This window comes from Schistocerca piceifrons, chromosome 8, assembly GCF_021461385.2.
Source record: "Schistocerca piceifrons isolate TAMUIC-IGC-003096 chromosome 8, iqSchPice1.1, whole genome shotgun sequence".
NCBI classification, from domain to species: Eukaryota; Metazoa; Arthropoda; class Insecta; order Orthoptera; family Acrididae; genus Schistocerca; species Schistocerca piceifrons.
The window spans coordinates 299,980,863-300,002,765 of record NC_060145.1 but is presented as its reverse complement, the minus strand read 5'-3'; the positions used below and the strand labels follow the sequence as shown (position 1 = coordinate 300,002,765).

Genomic DNA, 21,903 nt, shown 5'->3' with positions numbered 1-21,903 from the left:
TGTGTTACCTGCTGTTGCCATGAACCCACACATGAGTACACGGGACATTGCGAGAGCCGGTGGACTGAGTCAAAGTAGTGTCATGCGCATACTGCATCGTCACCGCTTTCACCCGTTTCATGTGTCGCTACATCAGCAGTTACATGGTGATGACTTTAATCATCGAGTGCAATTCTGTTAATGGGCATTAACAGAGAATGCGTTGCACTTCTACCTGTTTACCGATGAAGCGGGTTTCACAAACCACAGGGCAGTGAATCTACGGAACATACATTACTGGTCCGTGGACAATCCTCGCTGGCTCAGACAGGTAGAGCGACAGCGACCGTGGACTGTAAATGTATGGTGCGGAATCATTGGCGACCACCTCATTGGTCCTCACTTCATTGCAGGGGCCCAAACAGCTGCAACATACATCGCGTTTCTACAGAATGATCTGCCAACGTTGCTCGAAAATATCCCACTGGAAACGCGTCGACATATGTGGTATCAGCATGATGGTGCACCTGCACATTCCGCAATTAACACTAGGCTGACCCTTGACAGGATGTTCGACGGGCGTTTCATAGGACGTGGAGGACGCATAAATTGGCCAGCCCTTTCTCCTGATCTTACACCTCTGGACTTCTTTCTGTGGGGTACGTTAAAGGAGAATGTGTACCGTGATGTGCCTACAACCCCAGAGGATATGGAACAACGTATTGCGGCAGCCTGCGGCGACATTACACCAGATGTACTGCGGCGTGTACGACATCCATTACGCCAGAGATTGCAATTGTGTGCAGCAAATGATGGCCACCACATTGAACATCTATTGGCCTGACATGTCGGGACACACTCTATTCCACTCCGTAATTGAAAACGGAAACCACGTGTGTACGTGTACCTCACCCCTCATGGTAATGTACATGTGCGTCAGTGAAAAAGACCAATAAAAAGGTGTTAGCATGTGGACGTAATGTGCTGTTCCAGTCTCTTCTGTACCTAAGGTCCATCACCGTTCCCTTTGGATCCCTACGTAATTCGGTGCTCTCCGATACACACGATCGAACAGCGGAGGAGTGGTACTCAGGCGTCAACTTTAGGTTACAATATCTCCGGATGTAATTAACATTTTACAATGCAACAGACGGCACTGATTACGTATTTGTTTATATGTTCAGATGTGCTAACAAAACTAACGGGGTTCCATTTAAAAAATCGTAGGTTTGTGTTAAAAAACATACTTCCGTGCATTTTTGTATGGTTTGTATTAACCAATTACACTAGCCCCTCTCCTCACGTTCGGTCTGTGGAATCGATTCGTCAGTATTTGATGTGGTTTACGAAATATATCCAGCTGTAATGTTAGGTGACTCACCCTGTATTTAGAATATATAGGCAAATCCAGACACAAGAAAGAGAAAAAATAACGCATAACACCATTTTTGAGGTTTCTGAGGCATATACTTCCTGGCTTCTTGCTGAACCTGTGCTCTGGCAGCTGGAACTTTGTATAAGTTGGTCATATGATAGGCTATCATCCAGGAAGTCCACAAATTTAGTTTCAGCAAGAATGCTATGAACACAATATTCCTCTTCAGAGAAACCTTTAGTCCGATGAGAGCAGAGTTGGTAAACCTGTATGAAACAGCCATTACATCAAGTTACCTGCATTCAGTAGCGATCAGGACAATTATACCTGTTGTTACTGTGCTTTTTAAACTTCGTTAACACCGGAGTAGGCTGACCAGACGTCTCGATTTTGCCGGCACAATCCCCGTTTTCAAATAAATGCCCTGGTGTCCCGAGAAAATTCATCGGGACAAATAACTGTCCCGATTTTTAATCGAGATTTTAAATGCGTTCAATAATATTTTTCTTTTAATTAAGTATTTGTGAAAAACAAGCTTCCTAAAAGTAGAACGTTATACAAATTAGTATTTTCACAGTATATAGGATTACTGCATTTGGTTTAACCAGTCCTGTGCCCTAAGAAAGAGTAAGAAATATGTTTACAAGAAAAGGGTATTACCTACCATCTGCTCTAACTTACCGAGCTTCCGCTTTACGGTCCTCGAAAGTGAAACCAAAATCAAAGGAGGTATAGAGGAGCGTCACTTAAACCACTTCTCCCAACAGGACTGCAGCTACACTGAAGCGCCAAAGAAACTGTTATAGGCATGCGATTTACATACTGAGATATGTAAACAGGCAGAAGATGGCACTGCGATCAGCAACGCCTATATAAAACAACAAGTGTCTAGCGCAGTTGTTAGATCGGTTACTGCTGCTACAAGGGCAGGTTGTCAAGATGTGAGTGAGTTTGAACGTGGTGTTATAGTCCGCGCACGAGCGATGGGACACAGCACCCCCGAGGTAGCGATGAAATTGGGATTTTCCCCTACGACCATTCCACGAGTGTACCGTGAACATCAAGAGTACGGTAAAATATCAAATCTGCATTGCCGAAAAAAGATCCTGCAAGAACGGCGGCACTAACGACAACTGAACAGAATCGTTCAACGTGACTGAAGTGCAAGCCTTCCGCAAATTGTTGCAGATTTCAATGCTGGTTGATCAACAAGTGTCAGCGTACGAGCCATTCAACGAAACATCATCGATGTGGGATACCCTTGATGACTGCAAGACACAAAGTTTTACGCCTCACCTGTGGCCGTCAACACTGACATTGGATTGTTGATGACTGGAAACATGTTGCCTGGTCGAACGAGTCTCGTATCAAATTGTATCGAGCGGATGAACGTGTGCGGGTATGGAGACACCTCATGAATCCATGTCAGCAGCGGACTGTCCAAGCTGGTGGAGGCTCTGTAATGATGTGGGGGTGTGCAAATGGCTCTGAGCACTATGGGACTGAACATCTGAGGTCATCAGTCCCCTAGAACTTAGAACTACTTAAACCTAACTAACCTAAGGACATCACACACATCCATGCCCGAGGCAGGATTCGAACGTGCGACCGTAGCAGTCCCGCGGTTCCGGACTGCAGCGCCCAGAACCGCACGGCCACCGCGGCCGGCTTTCGGGGGGGGGGGGGGGGGGTGCAGTTGAGTTGGAGCGATATGGGACCCCTGATACGTCTAGATAGGTGACACGTACGTAAGCATCCTGTCTGATAACCTGCATCCTTTCATGTCCATTGTGCATTCCGACGGACTTCGGGCAATTCCAGCAGGACAATGCGACACACCACACGTCCAGAATTGCTACAGAATGGCTCCAGAAACACTCTTCTAAGTTTAAACACTTCCGCTAGCCACTAAACTCCCCAGTCATGAACATTATGGAGCATATCTGGGATGCCTTGCGACGTGCTGTTCAGAAGAGATCTCCACCCTCTCGCCCTGTTACAGATTTATGGACGGCCCTGCAGGACTCAGGGTGTCAGTTCCACCCCCCCCCCCTCGTCTCCCCCCTCCCCCCCAGCACTACTTCAGACGTTAGTCGAGTCTATGCCACGTCGTGTTGCGGCACTTCTGCGTGCTCATGGGACCCTACACGGTATTAAGCAGTTGAACCAGTGTCTTTGGCTCTTCAGTGTATATGGAAGCAAATTTTGTGAAGAATGTGAGCAATGCGGCATGTGCACATATGCACTCTTGACCTAACAGTTTGCAGTACAACGAAATCTTAAATTTTAGTAGGAAATGTGTAATTTGTATTTGATTACTCATTAGTAATTTTACCTAATTTTCAGGCTTTACAAATTGTACTAAGTAACTAGTAAGCGACTAAACACTGCGGAAAATATATCCAAGCTATTACAATAAAGAAGTAGGTATGTATGAGTCTATTTTATTTCTGAAGGAAAGAATTTTATTGTGTATCAAGTAGCTACATTTCCCATTCCAATTCACAAAATGAAGATACATTTTTGCAATGGGTTTTTCAGCTGCTGCATCGCCATAGACCTATTATCGTTTTCAGAATACTGTGTGACTCTAAGGAAAGTTTGTACTTGATGAGCTATCTGCGCATGCGGAACAAATCGCGGGAAAAAAGGGGGGGGGTACGTACGTCGCTTGCTTGGCCTTTAGGAATTCAGTCGCTATGGAGCGCTTCCCGTGAGCGGACCTCGCGTTCTGTGTGTAAGAATTTTAAGAAAACGGTGATTCGTCGACTGTAGCACGGAGGAAGATTTGCAGTGATCGTGGATTGCATAATGTAAATGATGCTCCAAGTCTTCCCCTTATCTGGAAATGCATCAAAACGTTTGAGGAGACCGATTCAATGTTGACCAAACCGAAATCTGGTTGACCAAGGTCATCAAGAACGGGCGAATCTGTGGAGAGTGTAAATCGGTCTGTTCGTGACGATCCTCTCCTTGGTACGCGTGCAAGTTCTTTGAACGTGCATAGATCACCACTGCACCGAATCCTGCAAAAGACCTTAAACTGCATCCTTACAAAATCCAATTGGTGCAAGAATTACAGCCTCGGGATGCCACACATTGGCTGCAGTTCGTTGCAAGGATGTGACTGAGTGCCTTCATTTAACATCTTGTTTTCTGGCGACGTCATTTCACTTGAACGGTCACGCCAATAAGCAGACCCGCCGGTACTGGAGGTCAAAGAATCCTGAACAGAAACGTGAGAAACCCTTTTAGTTGCTGTAAGGACTGCAATGTCGGCTGGAAGAGTAACTGGCCTGTACGTTTTCGAGGACGAGAGCGGCCACGCAATGACAGTGAATGCGGAACGTTAAGTGACGGTGTTAAATGACTTTCTGGTGCGTGAACTGCAAAACTTCCATGGTTATAACCAAAGAACATGGTTACAGCAAGACGGAGCCACAGCACACACGTGCAATGCATCTACACACCAGGTTTCGTGAAATTTTCGTTGGCAAATTGATCCCCAAGAAGGATGACATAAATCGGCACCCTTGTAGTCCAAATTTGAGCCCCGTGGATATTTTCCTTATGGGGATATGTCTAATCTAAAGTGTATGTCAAAAAACCGACTTCTCTGGAGCAACTGAAACAAAATATCCGTAGCGAAGTGGCAGCCAACCCATTGTTTGCATGGCGAGCCGTCAAACAAAATGTTATGCAAGGTTCGCAGGAGAGCTTCTCTAAAGTTTGGAAGGTAGGAGACGAGGTAGTGGCAGAAGTAAAGCTGCTCGGGTAGCTCAGTTGGTAGAGCACTTGCCTGCGAAAAGTAAAGGTCCCGAGTTCGAATCTCGGTCCGGCACACAGTTTTAATCTGCCATGAAGTTTCATATCAGCGCACACTCCGCTGCAAAGTGAAAATCTCATTCTGGAAACATCCCTCAGGCTATGGCTAAGCCATGCCTCCGCAATATCCTTTCTTTCAGGAGTGCTAGCTCTGCAAGATTCGCAGGAGAGCTTCTGTAAAATTTGGAAGGTAGGAGACGAGGTACTGGCAGAAGTAAAGCTGCTCGGGTAGCTCAGTTGGTAGAGCACTTGCCTGCGAAAGGCAAAGGTCCCGAGTTCGAGTCTCGGTCCGGCACACAGTTTTAATCTGCCAGGAGGTTTCATATAAGCGCACACTCCGCTGCAGAGTGAAAATCTCATTCTGGAAACATCCCCCAGGCTGTGGCTAGGCCATGTCTCCGCAATATCGTTTCTTTCAGGAGTGCTAGTTCTGCAAGGTTCGCAGGAGAGCTTCTGTAAAGTTTGGAAGGTAGGAGACGAGGTACTGGCAGAAGTAAAGCTGTGAGGACCGGGCGTGAGTCGTGCTTGGGTAGCTCAGTTGGTAGGGTACTTCCCCGCGAAAGGCAAAGGTCCCGAGTTCGAGTTCCGGTCCGGCACACAATTTTAATCTGCCAGGAAGTTTCATATCAGCGCACACTCCGCTGCAGAGTGAAAATCTCATTCTGGAAACAAAATGTTGTTCATCGTTTAAATGAGTGTCGTGGTCGTGCTGCATTGCATTTAAATGACATTACTTTTAAGAAGTAAATTCCTATATTGTATATTTGAAAAATAAATAAAGATTTTGTTGATAGATTTCAACTTCCATTTTATTTTGAACATCATGTATAATCTTTCTTTTATCTCCTCACTGGTGACAAAATGATGTCCTTTCATGGTTCTCTGCAGCCTCGGCAGTAGAAAGAAGTCGCTGGGGGCCATGTACGGCTTATACGGCAGCTGAGGCAACGTAACGGTTTTGTTTTTTACAAAAAAATCACGAACAAGCGCTGAGGTGTAAGCGGGAGCATTATCGTGATGCAACTTCCACGAGTGTTTTTGCTAAAATTCTGGTCGCTTTCTTCGGATTACTTCACGCAAACGGCGCATAACTTTAGGTAGTATTCCCTATAGAACGTACGACCGTAATGAGGAACTCATGATGCACTGTCTAGTTGCAATCGAAGAAAACTGTGAGAAGAACATTCATAGTGATAGAACTTGTCGAAATTTTTTTCGGTCTTTGCACTTTACGCAGTTTCCAATCGGACGATTGGGCCCACCTTTTAAAATCTTATTCAGAAGTTCTGGATCGTTTTCGAATTCATTCAGCAATTCCTAAGCGATGTCTGCGGGCTTCGTTTTTCGTCGAAATTCAACAATTACTGGACTTACCGGACAATGTTTGCAGCCACACGTTTCATGTCCAAAACATCCGACAAAATTGCTTGGCACGAGCCAAAGAACATGCTGGTATCATCAGCAACCTCTCTGATGCTGATTCGGCGATTTTCCTGAACATTTTCTTCTTCCGTGTTAGGGAACCCAGGGGGTTCGTCGTCTTCGTCTTCTCCACCCTCTTTGAAACTTTTATACCACTCGTAAACTCTTGTTTTACCCACAGTAGATTCGCCAAAATCCACAGTCAACATGTTGAATGCGATGCTGCATTTTGTTCCATTTTTCTAGCAAAACGTAATGCAAATTCTTTGATTCATCTTTTTCAAAAGTAAAATTTCGCTGAGAACTTGAAAACACTTGTAACATTTCTCTTGCTCTTTGATCACACCCCGTATATTCCCTGGCTTTTCACTACAGCTGAGAAGAAAATTTAAAAGCAGAACGCTAATTACCGACGAGCAACATAGCTTGAAGAAAGGCTAGATTTTCACACAGGTTACTAGCAGTTGGAAAGATTTACATCATTCCAACAGGAAGGAGGTACACGGCTCGTGTTGTCTGTAGTTCAACCATGCCTAGACGGTCAACACTGCGGATCGATCGCGTCCTCATTGTTACATTAAGCCAGGAAGGGCTCTCAACAAGGGAAGTGTCCAGGCGTCTCGGAGTGAACCAAAGCGATGTTGTTCGTACATGGAGGAGATACGGAGAGACAGGAACTGTCGATGACATGCCTCGACCAGGCCGCCCAGGGGCTTCTACTGCAGTTGATGACCGCTACCTACGGATTATGGCTCGGAGAAACCCTGACAGCAACACCACCATGTTGAATAATGCTTTTCGTGCAGCCCACATGACGTCGTGTTCCGACTCAAACTGTGCGCAGTAGGCTGCATGATGTGCGACTTCACTCCCGACGTCCATGGCAACCACGACACCATGCAGCACGATAGAGATGGGCCCACCAACATGCCGAATAGACCGCTCAAGACTGGCATCACGTTCTCTTCACCGATGAGTGTCGCATATACCTTCAACCAGACAATCGTCGGAGACGTGTTTGGAGGCAACCCGGTCGGGCTGAATGCTTTAGACACACTGTCCAGCTTGTGCAGCAAAGTGGAGGCTCCCTGATGTTTTGGAAAGGCATTATGGGGAGGGGGGGGGGGGGGGGGCGACGTACGCCGCTGGTGGGTGGTCATGGAAGACGCCGTAACGGCTGTACGATACGTGAGTACCATCGTCCGACCAATAATGCAACCACATCGTCAGGATATTGGCGAGGCATTCGTCTTGATGGACGACAATTTGCGCCTCCATCGTGTATATCTTGTGAATAACTTCCTTCAAGATAACGACATCGCTCGGCTAGAGTGGCCAGCATGTTCTCCAGACATGAACCCTATCGGCCATGCCTGGGATAGATTGAAAAGGGCTGTTTATGAACGACGTGATACACTAACCACTCTGAGGGATCTACGCCGAATCGCCGTTGAGGGGTGGGACAATCTGGACCAGTAGTGCCTTGATGAACTTGTGGATAGTATGCCACGACTAATACAGGCATGCATCAATGCAAGAGGACGTGCTACTGGGTATTAGAGGTACTGGTGTGTATAGCAATCTAGACTACCACCTCTGAATGTCTCGCTTTATGGTGGTACAACATGCAGTGTGTGGTTTTCATGAGCAATAAAAAGGACGGAAATGATGTTTATGTTGATCTCTCTTCCAATTTTCTGTACCGCTTCCGGAACTCTCGGAACCGAGGTGATGCAAACCTTTTTTTTGATGTGTGTAATTTGTTTGAGTGGAGATGTCGATCGCGGGAATACGATTTTTATTTATTCACTTTTGACTTGAAAAACCTTAAAATAATGGAGATACATCAGTCATATAATTACAACTACATGTTATGAACGTAAACAACAATAATGATCAGGTCTTTCATATTTTCAATTTAACCAGCATTATAGCTTTATATTCGTGCGTTTACTTTCAAAGAAATTTATTGTGCTGGTTCTTTTCATTAAAAAGTAATGCAAAGCCTGTGTTTATTTAGTCCATTCCCACCTCCTGGTGAAAGCATCTAATGTTTATATCCTCTATCCGGCGTTTGCAGGTGGACGTTTGAGTCTTTCGACAATTTGCTGTCAACTCCATTTCTTTTCCTGTGGCATTTATGCTGTGGACCTCTTGGAACTACGAGGTGTGTGAGGACATTAATGAGACCTGTTGTGGCGTAGCAAGACAGCCACGCCACGGAAGTAGCCGAAAGGCACGCGTTTAGTTCACGCAGGCAAGAGATAGGTCTGTAACAGGATACGTAATGAATGCTATAAAGAAAAGTACGTAGCTTCTGGAATACTTAACTTCAATCCATCCTTGGTACATCGCTATTGACGATATAAGTGAGACTCCATAGATACATGCAATGTTACTAATGGCGCCTTGCTAGGTCGTAGCCATGGACTCAGCTGAAGGCTATTCTAACTATCTGCTCGGCAAAGGAGCGAGGCTTCGTCAGTGTAGTCGCTAGCTACGTCGTCCGTCCAACTGGGGCGAGTGCTAGTCAGTCTCTCGAGACCTGCCTTGTGGTGGCGCTCGGACTGCGATCCCTGACAGTGGCGACACGCGGGTCCGACATGTACTAATGGACCGCGGCCGATTTAAAGCTACCACCTAGCAAGCGTGGTGTCTGGCGGTGACACCACAAGACCGACAAAACTGCGAGCGCTTTGACAACTCTGTGTTGTTCTGCTTGTGTACACCGATGCTCAGCCCGATTGTCATCCGTAATCTGCTACGTTCGGGCGATGAGCTGGGCTACAATGTGACCGCGCATATACTGGTGTACTAATTTGAAAAATTCGGCCGCCTTCAGCCGGTTTGAAAAATTCTGCCACCTGACAGCCGTTGTTGGTGGTCCCCAGAATCCACCGATATCTGTACCACTGCGAGCGCAGCGTTAGCCAAAGAACTTACAGTGGCGTTGACGAAGAAAAAAAACAGAATAACAAATGTTGGGTATGGAAATGGGCCTCTCGTGCACGACGCCATGGGGCAGCGTGGGCGGAAAATTGCATGACATTTCCTCACCCACAAACAGAAAGAATAGTAGATGAATGCAGGAGAAACAATAAATGCACAAACTTTATTACTCATTGTATAGTTAGAACCTCAGATATATTCAGTTTCTTACAACTCTGTTCTATTTACTCGAGCTCTTTCCCATTGTTTAAAAAACCATTCAACAGCCACGATCGCATAAAATATTTCTTTTTTAAGACAACCTATTTCAACTGACTTTGCTGCCATCTTCAGGTCATAGAAATCTTTCTGTTGTAAAACGTGTTCATTTTACGCTGAACCTCGGGCGCAAGATGTCAAAGTTGTCTGGTATTTAGGTTTCGGTGCTCAGTAAATTTTTTTTGCAGTTTATTATGTATCATTGCTTATAATTTTTTAATGGCATACTTTTGTTTATTTATGTTGAAACCACTACACTAATCTCAGAAAATTCCACTTTTATTTATATCAATATCTCAGCAAGTTCATGCACAGTTACAACAGTCACACACTTCTCTTATTTTATTACCAAACTGCGAAATTCTTTGTTCAAACAGAGTGCATAGAGAGACCTATGTTTCATTACCACCAAACTAACAGGTCCTCTAAAAAGTACAGGATAACTAAAGAACCAATTGTAGTGACCAACCCCTGAAAGTTGTATCTAAATAAATCTAAAGACTTCTCGAATGAACCAAAGTTGATATTGATATAGTGGTTAGCTGTGTAGGAAGATGAATGAATAAATGTTTTGGGCTGAAAAAGAAAAGTAGTATAGCTCCTAAGTAGTTCTGAGCTTTTGAGTTAATGTCACATTCATAACTGTAATGTATCCGTTATGCTATTTATTTTAATAAGTAGCTCCCAACTTGGCCGTTCCAGACTTTTCCTCAACAGAGAAATTTAAAGAGTTTATTGGAAATCAGAAATCAGGCGTGGAAGATCCACATCAGAAGCCAGGTGACCACTAGACCATGGTTACCATCTAAAGTTTCAGTTCAGCCACGTGTGTGTGTTTCACCTATTCCAAGAACAAAATGCAGACTGCATATTCAGACATATCTTAGTAGTGAGTGGATGTGTGGCGGTTGTGTTGACAGGTGAAATTCCATCATCGAGATGGGTGTCATGCAGGTCAATGGCCCGACCAAACCACGGCCACCGATGGCAGCACCATCACCGAGGGTGGCATCGAGGACAGCACCTACTGTCACTGCGAAGGCTACAGTTGCCTCATCAGCGCCATCACCGAGGGCAGCATCACGGACAACACCTGCTGTCACTGTGAAGACTTCCCCAGCGCCACCTTCCTGCAGAAAGGAGGAGGAGAAACTCCGTGGAACCTCTGCACAAAGGTGAAGTTCTTCACTTGTCTACTCTTAAGCTTTCCCTTTGCAACATTCGGTATTTGAGGTTCAGGCTATGGTCTAAAGCATACTTCTCTGCAAAACGTTCCATCTCCTACTGTGGAAAATAACTTCAGCCAATTGCCAAACCAATAGATTTGCCTTGCTACCAAAGTTAAGTAAGCAAGAGGCTCCATAGTGGCAGTTAGCATGCAACAGAATTTCACTAGGAAACCAACGGGATCAGGGCTGCAGTATGGAGTGTGACCTGGTGAAAATAGCCTCTGCAATGACCCATACCAATATTGGGCTGGTGCCTGCTTTCATGCAGCATGATCAGCCCCAGTTGAACCACTCTGACAGGAGGGTAAATATGGAGATGGATCAGCTGCGTAGGGGGGCCACTCTGTCAGACATTGGATTGGTTCCTGTTGAGGCTATTGATAGGGGGGGTTTCGCAAGCCATGGCCTACACCTCAATAGTAAAGGGAAGGGTAAACTGGCAGGGTTGTTAGCGAAATCCATAAGGGGGGACACTAGTACTCATGGATGTATCTCTTTTTTAGACTAATATCAGTGTCCAATGAGAAGTTCAGGGAGGCAGGTGCTTAAGAGGTCCAAAACTCACAAGATTATCACAACAGTAAAGTAAATAATAATGTTACCATATTGAACCAAAATATTGGTGGATTAAAGAAAAAGCAGATTCTCACAAAAGTAAAGTAAAAAATAATGTTACCATTTTCCACCAAAATATCCCGGGATGAAGAATAAAGTAAATAAGCTCCTGGTTTGTTTAGATAACATTGAATCGGATAATGTAATAGATATACTATGGCTGTCTGAGCATCACATTGTGTCTGATATGGAAAAGGTAAATATCAGTGGTTATAAACTAGCTGCACATATATGTAGAGAGAATAAGGTGAGAGGAGGAGTTGCCATATATGTCAAAATTTATCACTGTGTAAAAAGCTTAGATACAAAAAAGTTTTGTCTAGAGCAACATATAGAAGCATGTGCCTGTCAATTTACACTGAAGGAGGGCTCTTTTATAATTGTAACAGTATACAGTATATAGGTCCCCTTCAGGAAACTTTCATTTATTCCTGGAAAACTTCGATCCTTGTTGTGCTATCTGCCAGATAGGGGAAAGCAAATTATTATTTGTGAGGAGTTCAGTGTTGATTCACTTAAAGAGTGTAATAGGAAGAATGACCTGGAAGTCTTGCTCAGTTCTTTAAGTTTGACATCTGTCATTAATTTTCCTACTTGGGTAGTAAAGGACAGCAGCACATTGATAGATAACACTTTTATAGACCAAGATAAGTTTAAAAACATACATCTTTGTCCTGTTGAGAATGCCTTTCTGATGATGGTGCTCAGCCAGTTACAGTATATGACATAGCTCCATTCAGTAATTCAAAACTACCCTCCAAAGCTGTGCGTTCAATGAATGACTCAACAATTAGAAATTTCAGGGAAAATCTTCAGCAGTTAGTCTGGGGTGAGGTGTACAAGGAACCTGGATGCTAATTTAAAATATAACTTATTTCATGATACACTTGTAAGAGAATTTGAAAACTGTTTTCCCATGAAAGTAGTTAAATCTAATTACCGAGCGAGGTTGCGCAGTGGTTAGCACACTGGACTTGCATTCGGGAGGATGACGGTTCAATCCCGTCTCCAGCCATCCTGATTTAGGTTTTCCGTGATTTCCCTAAATCGTTTCAGGCAAATGCCGGGATGATTCCTTTGAAAGGGCACGGCCGATTTCCTTCCCCATCCTTCCCTAACCCGAGCTTGTGCTCCTTCTCTAATGATCTCGTTGTCGACGGGACGTTAAAAAAAAAAAAAAAGGGAAAAAAAAGAAAGAAGAAGTTAAATCTAATTATAAGATACCATGCAAAAAACATTGGCTTACTAAAGGAGTCAAAATGTCTCGTAACCACAAAAGGGAACTGTATCTAACAACAAGAAACAGCCAAATATTATAAAAACTACTGTGCTACATTAAGAAAGGTTATTAAAAAGTCCAGAAGTATGTGCATCATGTCTGAGATTGACACCTCTGATAACAAAATCAAAACAATTTGGAATATTATTACAAGGGAGACGGCAACCAAGAGTACAGGATGACGGCGTTACCATCAAAGTGAATGGAAACTTGACAAACAACAAGCTGGAAGTTGAAAACATTTTGAATAATCATATTTTAAATGTTGTAGAGAAAATAGGATCTAAATGTTCATTAGAAGAAGCAAGGCAGTTAATGGAAGAGGCCTTACCCACACAATTTGATACAATTGAAATTCCACCCACCTCTCTTTCTGAAATTAGGAAGATAATAAACTCTCTCAACAATAAAAGTTTACATGTAATTGATGGCATTTCCAGCAGGATAATAAAAGCTTGTTCCCAAGAGATAAGTGGGATTCTTAGCCACATATGTAATAGCTCTCTGAAGCAGTGTATTTTCTCAGATAGACTGAAGTATGCCATTGTTAAACCACTGCATAAAAAAGGGGATACATCTGATGTCAACAACTACTGCCCAATCTCTCTTTTGACTGCCTTATTCAAAATTCTTGAAAAGGTAATGTATTGTACAGTAGCTTCACACCTTTGTAAAAATAAAGTTTTAACAAAATGTCAGTTTGGTTTCCAGAAAAGTTTTTCAACAGAAAATGCTATTTATACTTTCACTAATGAAATTAATACTCTGAGTAACCGGAAGTCTCCTGTTGGGATTTTTTGTGATCTCTCAAAGGCTTTTGGTTGTGTAAATCATGGAATACTCCTAGATAAGCTCAAGTACTGTGGTATAAATGGGACAGTGCTCAAATGGTTTAAATCATGCCTAACTGGAAGAGTGCAGAAAGTTGAAATAAGGAGTTGACATAATATGCAAAAAACTGGTGATTTCTCAAACTGGGGAACAATCAAGAATGGGGTGCCACGAGGTTCGGTCTTGGGTCCTCTGCTGTTCTTAATATATATTAATGACTTGCCATTCTGTATCCACAAAGATGCAAGGCTGGTACTTTTTGCCAATGATACAAGTAAAGCTATCACACCCAACAGACAAGAATTAACTGATGAAATTGTAAACGATGTTTTTCAGAATATCATCAAGCAGTCCTCTGCAAATGGGTTCTTATTAAACTTTGACAAAACACGTTATATACAGTAAATGGAATGACACCATTAATAAACATAGACTTCGATCAGAAATTGGTAGCCAAGATAGAATATTCAAAATTTCTAGGTGTATGCATTGATGAGGGGTTGAACTGGAAAAAACACATTGAAGATCTGCTGAAACGTTTGAGTTCAGCTACTTATGCTATTAGGGTCATTGCAAATTTTGGTGATATACATCTCAGTAAATGAGCTTACCATGCCTATTTTCATTCTCTGCTTTTGTATGGCATCATATTCTGGGGTAACTCATCACTGAGTAAAAGAGTGTTCATTGCACAAAAGCATGTTATCAGAATAATTGCTGGAGTTCATCCAAGATCATCCTGCAGACACTTATTTAAAAAGCTAGGGATCCTCACTGTAGCTTCACAATGTATATATATTCACTTATGAAATTTGTTAATAACAATCCAAACAAATTCAAAAGTAACAGCAGTATAAATGGCTCCAACACTAGGAGAAAGAATGATCTACACTACTCAAGGTTAAATCTAACTTTGGCTCAGAAGGGGGTAAATTATGCTGCCACAAAACTATTTGGTCACTTACCTAATAACCTAATAGCATCAAAAGTTTGACAGATAGCCATATAGCATTTAAAAGGAAATTAAAAGAATTTCTGAATGGCAAATCCTTCTACTGATTAGATGAATTTTTGGATATAGTAAGTGGGTAATTTCCCCACACCCCACTATATATATATATATATATATATATATATATATATATATATATATATATATATATATATATATATATATGGTTATAATAGAGGGAAACATTCCACGTAGGAAATATATATCTAAAAACAAAGATGATGTGACTTACCAAATGAAAGTGCTGGCAGGTCGACAGACACACAAACAAACACAAACATACACACAAAATTCAAGATTTCGCAACAAACTGTTGCCTCATCAGGAAAGAGGGAAGGAGAGGGAAAGACGAAAGGATGTGGGTTTTAAGGGAGAGGGTAAGGAGTCATTCCAATCCCGGGAGCGGGAAGACTTACCTTAGGGGGAAAAAAGGACGGGTATACACTCGCACACACACACATATCCATCCGCACATACACAGACACAAGCAGGGAAAATGTATGGGGGGGGGAGGGGTCCGATATCCCCCCCCTCCCTCGCCCCCCGAACCCTGCTTCCGACCACCCTCCTGTAGCCCATAGAGAGTAATAGAATGTGAGCTGGCTTTCAATGAAATATTTGTATTTCATGTTGTTGTTGCGGTCCACAGTCCAGAGACTAGTTTTATGCAGCTCTCCTTGCTACTCTATCCTGTGCAAGCTTCTTCATCTCTGAGTAACTACTGCAACCTACATCCTTTTGAATCTGCTGAGTGTATTCACCTCTTGGTCTCCCTCTACAATTTTTACCTTCCTCACTTCCCTCTAATACTAAATAGATGCATCCTTGATGACTCAGAACATGTCCTACCAACTGATCCCTTCTTGTAGTCAAGTTGTGCCACAAATTCCTCTTCTCTCCACTTCTGTTCAGTACCTCCTCGTTAGCTATGTGATCTACTCATCTAATCTTCAGCATTCTTCTGTAGCACCAAATTTTGAAAGAATCTATTTTCTTCTTGTCTAAACTATTTATCATCCATCTTTCACTTCCATACATGACTACACCCCATACAAGTACTTTCAGGAAAGACTTCCTGACAATGTTAATGAACTTCTCTTCTTCAGAAATGCTTTCCTTGCCATTAACATTCTACATTTTATATTCTGTCCACTTTGACTATCATCAGTTATTTTGCTCCCCAAAACTCATCTAGCAAAACTCATCTACTACTTTAAGTATCTCATTTCCTAATCTAATTCCCTTAGCATCACTTGAATTGCATCAGCTACATTCAATTTGCTTTTGATGATGTTAATCTTATATACTCCTTTCAAGACGCTGTCCATTCCATTCAATTGTTCTTCCAGGTCCTTTGCTGCCTCTAACAGAATTACAATGTCATCAGCAAACCTCGAAGTTTTTATTTCTTCTCCATGGATTTTCATTCCTACTCCAAATTTTGCTTTTGTTTCCTTTACTGTCTACTCTGTATACTGATTGAGTAACATTGGGGATAGGCTACAACCCTGTCTCACTCCCTTCTCAACTACTGCTTCCCTTTCATGCCCCTCGACTCTTATAACTGCCATCTGATTTCTGTACAAATTTTAAATAGCCTTTCGCTTCCTGTAATTGAACCCTGGCACCTTCAGAATTTGAAAGAGAGTATTCCAGTCAACATTGTCAAAATCTTTCTCTAAGCCTACAAAAGAAACATAGGTTGCCTTTCCTTAACCTGTCTTCTAAGAGCAGTTGTAGAGTCAGTATTGCTTAGAGCGTTCCAAAATTTCTCTGCAATCCAAACTGATCTTCCCTGAGGTTGGCTTCTACCAGTTTTTCCATTCTTATGTAAAGAATTCATGTTAATATTTTGCAACAATGACTTATGAAACTGATAGTCTGGTAATATTTACACCTATCAGCACCTGCTTTCTTTGAAATTGAAATTATTGTATTCTTCTTGAAATCTAAGGTTATTTTGCATGTCTCATACATCTAGCTCGCCAGATGGAAGGGTTTTGTCATGACTAATTCACCCAAGGCTATCAGTAGGTCTAACAAAATATTGTCTACTCCCAGGGCCTTGTTTCAACTTAGATCTTTCAGTGCTCTGTCAAATTCTTCTTGCAGTATCATATGTCCTTTCTCATCTTCATCTATGTCCTCTTTCATTTCTGTGTTATTGCCCCCTAGTACATCTTCCTTGTATAGGTGCTCTGTGCAGTCCTTCCTCATTTCAGTTTTCCCTTCTTTGCTTAGAACTAGTTTTTCATCTGAGCTCTTAAAATTCATACCGGTGGTTCATTTTTCTCCAAAGATCTCTCCGGCTCTCTTAGGTGGTATCTGCCTTTCCCCCCCCACTGATAGATGCTTCTAAATCCTTAAAACATTTGTCTTCTAACCATTGCTGCCTAGCTGTTTTACACTTCCTGTCAATCTCAGTTTTTAGACATTTGTTTTGCTTTCTACCTTGTTCATATACTACATTTTCATATTGTCTCCTTTCATCAGTTAAATTCAATGACTCTTGTGTTATTCAACAATTTCTACTAGGCCTTGTCTTTTTGCCCTTTTGGTTCTCTACTGCCTTCATTATTTCATCTCTCAAAACTACACATTCATCTTCTACTGTATCCCTTTTCCCTGTTGTTGTCAAACATTCCCTAATGCTCCCTCTGAAAATCACAACAATCTCTGGTTCTTTCAATTTGTCCAGGTCCTATCTCCTTAATTTTCTAACTTTTTTTGCAATTTCTTCACTTTTATTCTATAGTTCATAACCAATAAATTGTGGCCAGAGTTCACATCTGTCCCTGAAAATATTGTACAATTTAAAATCTGGTTTCTAAATCTCTGTCTTACCATTACATAATCAATTTGGAACTTTCTGGTGTCTCCAGATCTCTTCCACATATATTTAATCTTCTATCATGATTCTTAAACCAAGTGTTAGCAATGATTTAATTATACTCTGTGCTAAATTCTGTCAGATGGCTTCCACTTTCATTTTGTTCCCTTAGTCCATATTGACCTACTATTTTTGCTCCTATTCCTTTTCCTACTATCGAATTCCAGTTCCGCATGACTATTAAATTTTCACTCTTTTAACTATCAGAATTAATTCTTGTGTCTCACACACATTGCTTCAATCTCTTCATCATTTGCAGAGCTAGTGGGCATATAAACTTTTACTACTGTGGTGGGTGTGGGCTTTCTGTCTGCCTTGGCTTCAATAATGCATTTTCTATGCTGCTCATAATAGCTTAACTGCATTCCTGCTTTGTTATTCATTATTAAACCTACTTCCGAATTACCCCTATTTGATTTTATATTTATAATCCTGTGTTCACCTGACCAGAAGTCCTGCTCCTTCTGCCACTGAACTTCGCTAATTTTCGCTACATCTAACTTCAGCCTATCCAATTCTCTTTTTAAATTTTCTAACCAACTTACATGATTAAGGGATCTAACATTCTACACTGTGATCTGTAGAACAACAGTTTTGTTTCTCCAGATGGCTGCAGCCTCCTGAGTAGCCCCACCTGGAATGGGGGACTACTTTGCCTCTGGAATATTTTACCCAAGAGGATTCATCATACAGCCGGCCTCGGAAACAATTATAGCTGTAGTTTCCTCTTGCTTTCAGCCATTCACAGTACCAACACAGTAAGGCCATTTTGGTTAATGATACAAGGCCATAGTTAATTATCCAGACAGTTGGCCCTGAAACTACTGAAAAGGCTGCTGTGACCCTTCAGGTAACACACATTTGTCTGGCCTCTCAGCAGATACTCTTTCTGTAGTTGCACCCACAGCATGGCTATCTCTATTGCTGAGGCACACAAGCCTCCCCACCAACAGCAGGATACATCATTTGTGGGGGGGAACTTCTGTTGTTGATATACGGGGTGGTCCATCTGAAGTTTTGGATGAGATTATCTTGAAAACTATACATCGGGTAAAAATAGTGGGTAAGACAAGTTCATAAGCTCAAAGGGGGACATAAAATGATACTATAAGTGACCTCCAGCCCCCGCCCCCTTGGGTGGGGCAGGGGGCAACTTTTAAATCTTAAATGTAAACCCCCATTTTTTAATTCAGATTCAGATTCTCCATAAAAAAAGTAATCAAGTTTTGTCTGAAACATTTTTTAAAACCATTGACTGATGGCACTGAAATTGAGAAAAAAGAAAAATTGGGGAAGAACTCTGATTTATTTAGGATCATCCAAGAAAGAAGCATCAAATCAATAAAAAATGTACACCAATTCTTTTGTTACACCGAATTAAACTATTTTTGCACAAAATGTACTGTATCCTACTTTTAGCATTACCTAGGAACAACGACTTGGACATAGTAGAAAGATGTTCCCATGGGGATCTTCATTGGTGTGAGTCCCCCCTTGCCTCTCACATGTTGGGGTGTTTCATTACTGTGAGTCCCCTTGCCTCTCACATGTCGGGGTGCTTCATTAGTGTGAGTTCCTTTGCCTCTCACAATTTGGGGTGTTTAATTATTGAAATTAGTCATGAAGAAATTGTTCAAAATTATCCCCATTTGCTTCAATGCATAAAGTCAATCATCTGCAAAAATTGTCCACAGTTTTGAGCAGCACATCTCATGGTATGGCTGCACACGCTCTTTGAATGCATTTCTCCATATCGTTTCGGGTTGTGGACTATCTTTCATAAACAATATTTTTTAAACAACCCCACAAGAAAAAATCAGGATGTGTTAGGTCTGGAGATTGTGGAGGCCATGGAATTGGTCTTCCGTGTCCTATCCCCTGACCAGCGTACCGTAAATTTAAAATGTTCCGCACATTTTTAGCATAATGGGGAGCCGCTCCGTCCTGTTGGAACCACATTCGTTGCCTAGTTTCTAAATCAACATCTTCCATTAGCTCCAACAAACCATCATGGAGGAGTTGTAAATAAGATTCCCCAGTAACATTTCGGTCCAAAAAAAAAGAAAAAAAAAAAAAAAAAAAGAGGTCCTATTAAGTAACCATTTGAAATTCCACACCAGACCATTAACGACCATTTGTGTTGATTGTCAATGGGTCTGTGCCAGTGTGGATTGACAGGGGACCAATAATGACAATCATGACAATTTAATTCACCATTGTTTTTGAATGTGGCTTCATCGGTGAACATAACATATCTAAAATAATCATTGTCACCTCTTGTCATTTTCAAGGCCCACTGGCAGAAATGCACGTGTATTTGCATATCTTTCAGCATTAATGCCTGTGTCAGTGTGATATAATATGCATGATATTTATGTGCATTCAAAATCCTGAAAACAGTTGATATTGATATTCCACTTTTCTCTGAATCACATGACTACTGGTTTCGGGGTCCAGTTGAACACAGGCGAGAACGGTAAGAGTATGAGTGTCATTTTCATAGTATTCACGATGATGAGATGGATGGTGCATGTATCCATTTTGAACTTGTTGAATGTAATTTTGAATAATGTTTTTGCTTGGTTATCTGTTTGGGAAACGATCCGTCTACAGTTGCGCAGCTGCAGCACAATTGTTATGACATTCATCTAAAATTAACATTATATCTCTGTTGGAGGAAAATGGTTCAAATTGCTCTGAGCACTATGGGACAATTTCTGAGGTCATCAGTCCCCTAGAACTTAGAACTACTTAAACCTAACTAACCTAAGGACATGACACACAACCATGCCCGAGGCAGGATTCAAACTGTAGCACCTAGAACCGCTCGGCCACTGTTGGAGGATAGTGAGTCATGTTTCTCTAAAGAGTAATTTACTTTTGTCAGTTGATGTTTACGGTTCACGATCTGAAAGTGAAGTGATGTCTAATCGTATTGCACCGACCTTTATACTGAGCCATAGTTCGCAATTTGGCCACAGTAGCGCCACAGTCGGGTGAGTAATGCAATTGTGAAGAGTTCCCTAATGAGATATTAATACCATTCCACCTCCCTCCATCAAAAACTGTGCCAGGTAGGATACATTTTGTGGTTTACAAAAATGTTTCAGGAGCATCCAAATCTGAATTAAAAGTGGGGGTTTCCATTTAAGATTTGAAAGCTGCCCCCGCTGCACCCAAGGAATTACTACAGCCTACAGACAGAATATTGATCTATCTAATTTGTTCACTGTTGCTCTGAAGAATTATTGATATTTTGCATCCAACTGTCTTATACCCAGAATTTTCAATTTTTTGCACTTGGTCCGCTTTTGCTCTAGTCCCCTCATGCCTGAAAACATGCCACATACTGATGCAAATGTTCAGTCTTTCTCGTTCTTCCAAGAGCACTTGCCAAATTTGAAGATTCAATACAACACAGAATTTCAACCTCTCACAATCATCCAAATCTGATACATGGTGAAGAGATTCCATCAGTGGTCCATCAATTCATACAAAAGATAAAGGAGTATCTTTTTGACTTTAAGCTGCTACTGATTTGAAATTTAAATGAGGACATCACTGCTAGGGATGACAGGAATGCAGACACTCAGTAATAGGTGTGTTGATACCCAAAGCAGCTGAAATGCTTACAGAGTGTGAAGTGCTTTCAATGGTACAATTTCTGATTGCACAGAATCTACCAGTACTGGTACTCACTGCCAAATTTGTAAAATGTGTAATGAATAAATCATGAGTGTCTCAGAGATATGGAGATGAATGATACATATTTACTATGACAACTTCATCAGTGCATGTCCCACAAATTAATGATCTTATGGACAATATTAATAGTAATCTCAAATTGTTGCAGATGATGCAGTTATCTATAATGAAGTACTGCTTGAAAGAAGCTGCATAAATATTCAGTCAGATCTCATAAAATTTCAAAGTTGTGCGAAGATCGGCAACTTGCTTTACATGTTCAGAAATGTAAAACTGTGACTTAATGAAATAAAAACAAAAAAAAAAACATAGTAACCCATGCTGAAATTGTCCAACTCTCACACAAATATTGGGAGGTAACACTTTGTTGTAGGGATGTGTGTTACATGAGACTCCAGAAGTGAACTGGAAATCCAGGGAGTACTTCTTTGACACAAAAAGTGAACATCAGAGTAGCTATAACTAGACAGGAGCTTTTGGGATATAATAGGTCTATCGGTGGTTGAGTTATAACAACACAGGAATACCTGTGCA

The 21,903-nt window shown here is 41.8% G+C and overlaps 1 protein-coding gene and 1 non-coding gene across 4 annotated transcripts in view; both read left to right on the top strand.

Moving 5' to 3' along the window:
• LOC124712525 (actin cytoskeleton-regulatory complex protein PAN1-like) overlaps window positions 1–21,903 on the top strand; it is a 287,605-nt gene that overhangs the window by 187,507 nt on the left and 78,195 nt on the right. For all 3 annotated transcript variants that reach the window (XM_047242837.1, XM_047242835.1, XM_047242836.1), the window contains one exon: window positions 10,729–10,983. In XM_047242837.1, coding sequence (XP_047098793.1) covers window positions 10,748–10,983 — 236 coding nt within the window. In that variant the 5' untranslated portion in view covers window positions 10,729–10,747. The remainder of the gene's footprint in view (window positions 1–10,728; window positions 10,984–21,903) is intronic.
• On the top strand, window positions 5,122–5,196 carry Trnar-gcg. Its single transcript has one exon. It is a non-coding gene; the product is annotated as a tRNA-Arg (tRNA).